This window comes from Carassius gibelio, chromosome B23 (genome assembly GCF_023724105.1).
Source record: "Carassius gibelio isolate Cgi1373 ecotype wild population from Czech Republic chromosome B23, carGib1.2-hapl.c, whole genome shotgun sequence".
In the NCBI taxonomy this organism is placed as follows: Eukaryota; Metazoa; Chordata; class Actinopteri; order Cypriniformes; family Cyprinidae; genus Carassius; species Carassius gibelio.
This window is the reverse complement of record NC_068418.1, coordinates 28,280,104-28,286,373: the sequence shown is the minus strand read 5'-3', so window position 1 is coordinate 28,286,373 and position 6,270 is coordinate 28,280,104. Positions and strand designations below refer to the sequence as shown.

At 40.0% G+C, this 6,270-nt stretch overlaps 1 protein-coding gene across 1 annotated transcript; it reads right to left on the bottom strand.

Moving 5' to 3' along the window:
* Window positions 1-388: 388 nt before the first annotated feature.
* wnt1 (wingless-type MMTV integration site family, member 1) lies at window positions 389-6,020 on the bottom strand. The gene is made up of 5 exons (XM_052593416.1): window positions 5,280-6,020; window positions 4,570-4,675; window positions 3,030-3,283; window positions 2,608-2,873; window positions 389-2,285 (listed from the first exon to the last, which is right to left on the bottom strand). Exons 1-5 carry the CDS (start codon window positions 5,287-5,289, stop codon window positions 1,794-1,796), a joined length of 1,128 nt encoding a protein of 375 aa, XP_052449376.1. The 5' UTR covers window positions 5,290-6,020; the 3' UTR covers window positions 389-1,793.
* Between the last annotated feature and the right edge of the window lie 250 nt (window positions 6,021-6,270).

Genomic DNA, 6,270 nt, shown 5'->3' with positions numbered 1-6,270 from the left:
TTATTTTGTTTCTGATATTAAGTGAAGCAAAACCTCTAGTGTCATGAAAACACACAGATTTAACGCTGTGTTACGCCAAAGCCCAAATTCCCTCAGCGGTTACTGTGGATTTAGGGTGCATGACTGTTCGAAGAAGAGGGCTGCTCTCGTGCTTTTAGTGGTGGGAATGATGTTTAGAGGAACGGATATACTTGCACAGTCACATTGTTGATTTTAGGTTAAGTGCTTTAGACATACCCTGTCATATCAGTTTGCGGTTCTGAGAAATGATTGATGGATCACAAATTAAACTGAGGCGAATACGCTGTGGAACATACGGAAAGACAAACCTGTTATTGTACACAAACTGTGAGCGCTGTTAGGAAATGAGTGGTTCTCTGAAAACAAATAATGAAAATATAAACTTTATTGTGCTATCACTCTATATGGAAACAACTCTTCTAAACTGAGCTAAATATTTCCTCTTATCAGCATTTCTTCTCTAAAAAAGCCATCATACAATAATAAATACTTTTCATTCACAATATTAAAAGATGATGTTCAGTGCATGTAAAACACAAGTGTCAAGAGACAAGCAAAACAGGCATTTGACAAAGTAATCATGTCTCTGAGATATATGTGGCCTATCATCGCATAAGTTAGCACACAACTGGCTGGAATAATGATAGTGTATTCACCCCACTTTCAGATCAAATCATTTTCTCACATTGCAAGTTGCAGCATAAATATATAGATCATATCTATTTATAATATTTACAACATTTTGGTTTTGTTAGCTGATATACAAAATACAATTTCCATAATTGTGGCTCTTTCAAAAACATAAATGTGAACTGTTTGTCCACTGTAAACTAGGTAGCAGGGCATTTACAGGATTATCTTTACACACTTTTTTTTATTTTTTATAACTAGTATGAACTTGTGCGTAATCGATGTAGACAACTTCCGACAAAAAAAATAGCCGAATTGACGAGTCAATGTAGGGTCAATCTTAATTTTCTTTTCCCAATACTTTTCCATCAGTACAATAACATGGTGTACCACATAATCATAAATGGTATTAAAAAAAATGGCAGGAGACTCAAAGCAATGACGGGAAGTGTGGCAGGTCCGAATGGGAAATCACGAGAGGTTGGGCCGAGTTCGGGATTCCGCTACATAGTAATCGGAAAAGGAAGCCCCATCCCTTGAGAAGCACTTCACACAGTTTTATGTGAGACGAGTAGGACTGCAGCTAAAGAAAACAAAACGCTAAAATATTTTCAAGAACCGCCCTCTTGTTAGAGTTTTGCACTGGTTTATGAGAGAGCATGCTTGTGGTTCGCTCACCACAGGAACATCTGTCAAACTGTGTCCAGTTACTACTTTCTAGCTTCCAGAGCACCAGAGATGGCGATCAGTAGAAGAGAAGACAAACTCAAGTCTCAGGACTAGTGCTTCAGCATGCTGAATTTTAAACTGTGTCTACATGTGAATTGCGCATAGTGGTTCTCAACCTATTTCGTTTGATTTGAAGCCCTACATCACCAAACTATCGTGTTTTTCTGACTGCCATCAGCCAAGAGTCCTGCACATGTACTTTTGAACTTTTCTCAGTAGTTAATACATTGAATATACTTGCCTATTCAGCCAACAAAATCTTTAGTCCCTTTTAATTGTGCTATCTTATCTCTTTTCTCCAGTTTTTATGCTTAACATGTTTATTCATTCCTATATAACCTCCAGATACCCCAGTGGCCACAGTTTCAATACCCAGCTTGGGTTCCTTGCCTCCAGTTCGTTCTGTTTGTTGATCATAGACACTGATGGACAGTCTGTGTACTGGTGCAGTTGAGGCAGCTCACATGACAGCACCAATGGAAAGTACAGTGGCATCTTTCTGTGACCTGCTCCATTCGAGTTTTGTATCCCCGTCCACAGCACAGCAGCTCGCACCCATCCAGCGCCGGCGATGAACTGTTGCAGGTACGTCCCGAAGTGCCATGTGTGCCTGTTTTGCCGTTGTAGGAACAGAAGTTGGGTGACTTTTCAAAATACACGAGGTCCCGGGTCGAAGGGAGTTTATGTGCTGGGTTCTCTGGTTCTAGGTGGCGGGGGTCAGCTCGATGGGATGCACGGTTGCTGCCTTTGTTGGCGTACACGACTCGGGATGCACCGTCGAAACGGTCCTTCAGGAAGTCTCCCACTACACGGAAGCTGGGTAGTCTCATCCAGCATGTTCGCACAGTGCAGGACCCAGACATCCCATGACACTTGCACTCTTGTTGCATCTCAGATGCGACTGTCTGTAGGGAGAGTAATGATAATTTAAATATATTGTGCAAAATAATTTATACACTTTTATTTCTGTTCTTAACACATACCCTTTTTGGATATAAGGTTCTTCAACTTCTTCACAAATATACTTATTTTGATTAGTTTATTAGTATTTCATTGGTAAAGTTAATTGGTTATAATTCATTAACTGAATAAACATGATAAAAATAACCATTTTAATCTGATAAAATGTTATTTTAGCAGCTTTCCATCTTTACTTTGGGGCACGCTGTAGATCTATTCATGTCATCTGCATTTGGAGGAGACAAATGGTTTTTGATTGTCTCTTACCATTCTCCCTGCGTCATTGTTGTGCAGGTTGGTCAGATACCGAAGATCTCTGCCCCTCTCACTGGAATCTACAAACTCTCGCCCGAACATCCTGCCAAATTCCACATTGTCGCTGCAGCCTCCCCAGTGCCAGTCTGGCCCTCCAGGACCCCGGCGCCGGTAGTCGCAGGTGCAGGACTCAATGGCTCCCTCAGAGCAAGACCGAGCCACGGCGTGAGTAACACCGGCACTTGTGATGGCAAACACAAATGCAGTCTCACGGCAACCTAACAAAACAATAAGCACAACTTAGAATCTCTATCATGCTGTGTCTCAGAAAATATTAATGTGTAATTCCATATTCTCCAGTTTCACTGTATGAGATATGAATAGTGTGCATTGTTCAAAGCTCTCACAATATCACTGCGAGAAGCCATGCTCACCTCGGTTGACAATTTTGCCAAAGACGTTGGGGCTGTGGGTGGTTGGACAGTTCCAACGACGGTTACGAAACTGCCATTTGCATTCCTTGATGGCTGTATGCAAGCCGGCTGCAATGGCATGCAAGATGCCTGGGTTTTGCCGGATTAGTTTTCTCTGACGACGACTTAGCAACGCCAGGCTGGGGTCCAACACCAACTGCACGTTCTTGGAGTTGGTGAGGAGATTGCCTGAGGATGCCACATTCACAATACCCCTGGTGGAGAAACAGAAAGGTTGACTTTGGAAAGGTGGAAAAGATAGTTTTCACATCTGACTGGAATGAGATGCGAATCATTCAAGATTTTGGGGCTTTAGGCTGTTTTCTTGTCATTTTTTTAGTTTTCGAGATAAGAATCACAGACATTTGATGTGCAAAAATTTTAATGTAAATGTAATTAATGTAAAATGTTAATGATGTAATATTGAACATAAACCAATGCATGCATATTTCTCAATACAAGTGCGGCAGTATGCTGCAACAGGTCCAAGGCATGTCCAATGAACCAAAATCTAATCTGAAAAATTGATAAATACAACATTTTTCAAAGAACCAGTCAGATGCGGAATTGTATAATTCCTCTGAATAACACGTGTATTTAATATATAGGCTATGGTATAAAATCAGGTAAGCATATAATATAATTTATTAAAGAAATAACTAAATAATTGATTAAAGAAATTACAAAACCTTTCTTCTTAGAGTATTAGATGTATCACTTTTAATTCTCCTTTCGCCGTTATTATGACAGGTATGCATTAGAATGTATCTTTTTTTATTCTCTTTTCAACGTCATGACACACAAGCACAGCTTTGGCTTATAAGTCGTGTCTTTTACCTACTCCGGAATGCTCAGCACATTACATGAATTCGACCCTGAAAACGACCTGGAAAGGAACTGCTCCCAGCCATAAAATAAATCCGCATTTAATTTATCCCACATTGGGTTGAAAAATCTTGTCCCGTGTTCAAGCCGCACTGTCAAAATGACAGAGAGAAGCCGAGAGGGAGAGAGTGCGTGCGCGCGCGGGTGCGCAAGCAGCAGCTCCGCGTAAACAGGCTAAATGAGATTGCATTGATTTATTTGGGAACAGAGTTTGACTTCTCTACTTAAACATAAATTCGCACTACTTAATTATATCAGTATGCCTAATATAATGTTGTTGTTGTTGTTTTAAATAAAGGTAAGCTATAAATTACAGTATAGGCTACTATACAGCTCCGCATATGCAGTGCAATTGTTAACTAATAAAAAAAGTAAATAACATTCACTCCAACAACTAAATGACATTATAAATCTGTAGCTTGTCTAACAGGTTTGGTCGTTTAATGTATACTGCTATATGCACTAAAGATCTAGGAGACTTTGAACTAGTTATTGATCACAGATATTGTGCACCAGCTTACTAAAGAAAAAGCTCCAGTTGTTGACAATAATGTACTATATGTAACTTACTAAATGTCATAGCCTAGTATATATTATAGGGAGTGCTGTATCTTACCACCACCGGCCGCTGTTGTTCACCGCCACTGTGCCAGTGAGAGAGGAGACCAGGAGGACACATGCCGCTTTGACTGCGAGGAGCAACGCGAGGACCCGCATGATATCTGGAAGGACAAAGTTAACCAGTTAAGCTCAAATCAAATTCCTGCAAAAAATGAGCCATGTCGTCAATAACTTTCTATATTAGAGGAGCTAGTGAGCATCTTGACAATTATTAAATTAAAGACGATAGGGAAATCATTAGGATAGTACACAGAAATACGAATTTATATTTATGTTTGAGCTTTTAATGCAAGGACATTTTTAATTTTGTGTGATGTGTATGTTTTAAGTTAGTATCAAAATACGGTTAGTAAACAAGTCTGTAATCGTAGATATACCTCTCAACAAAAATAACAAATGTCACAAAACATATATCAGCCTACATTAAAAAAAACTATATTTGATAATGAGAATAAAAATAAAATCACTTTTTAAATAACTTGTTATTTTCTAGATTTTTCGAAAACCGTCTCATGCCTTAAAGAACACGAATACGCTTTTCCAAAGAAGTCTCCAAATGACTTAAGTCTCCAGAGAATCTTACAGCAACTCACGAACCATAAAGTGCCTATATGTTTTCATAAGATGCTTCTTACGGCTGCGGCTTTATTTAAACATTATTAAAAGTGAATAAATTTCGAGTTTGTTGCAAGACAAGACACTTACCACTCCACATTCCAGTGCGACTGACAGCGTGGGTCAAAGTTTATTCATAAAATCAGCGTAGAAGTCACAGAAAGGGTCCTGGATGTGATGCCAGTGCCAGTGCCGCTGCTGCTGCTGCTGCTGCTCTTACAGTCTGTGTGTTAGTGATGCTCTGCTCACAGCACTGAGCGCGTGGGACAGTCCCGTAGACCTGATCCCCTTGGTGACTGATAGGCGACACATTGTTCACTTATTGAACGCTACAAGATGAATAAAAAAGGGATTTGCTGCTCTCATCTCCCTCTGTTTCTTTTTCCTCCCTCCTTTTGAGTGGAACTGAATGGACGGATAGCTTAATTCTTCTCATTGGGCACAATGAATACAGGAGGCAAAACCCGACATAAAGGAGAGGAGATGAAGAAAGGATCTGTTATAGGCGCTTTAAATTACATATCATTTTGTAATCCTCGTCCAGAGATTCCTCGGATACATTCAAGCGAAAATGCAGTTCCTTCAGGAGTCTTCCGTAGACGCAGAGCTGATTTATTCCTTGTCATTGCAGTGGGTGTGTGCGCGCGCGCCACTTGTGTCTTCAGTTCCCTCTGCGTGGATGGTGTCGCGACACGGTTACAGTAAGAGGGGAATATAAAACATCTAAACTGGACTTTTTACCCGGAGTGCTTGCATGTATTACTCCCTTAACTGCGTCTCCTCCCTCTTGCGCGTATTGTTTTTTATAGATGTCCATGCTTGTGCTCTGCACTCACCCATTTGTACTGCTTCGCCTATAAATAAAGCACATCAAATGGAAACGTCATGCTATAATTATGGTGAAAAATCTGGGTTAAATGAAAAGGAGAATATTAAAGACACTAGACAGCACTTAATGCTGCTTCGGTTTCTAGTTTTAAATGGAGCTTGACCATGTAGTAACACATTTTGATTTCAAAGTCTGTAACTCAACGTCTCTTGGGTGTTGTGTGTCTCTCAAATTTCGATATATTTACATAAT

What these genes read in the sequence shown, in the direction of transcription:
- wnt1 (XM_052593416.1), bottom strand. An exon ending in AACAACAGCGGCCGGTGGTG is followed by an intron (nt 3,284 to 4,569) that starts GTAAGATACAGC and finishes TTTCTCCACCAG; the next exon opens with GGGTATTGTGAATGTGGCAT. An exon ending in TGGCAAAATTGTCAACCGAG is followed by an intron (nt 2,874 to 3,029) that starts GTGAGCATGGCT and finishes TTGTTTTGTTAG; the next exon opens with GTTGCCGTGAGACTGCATTT.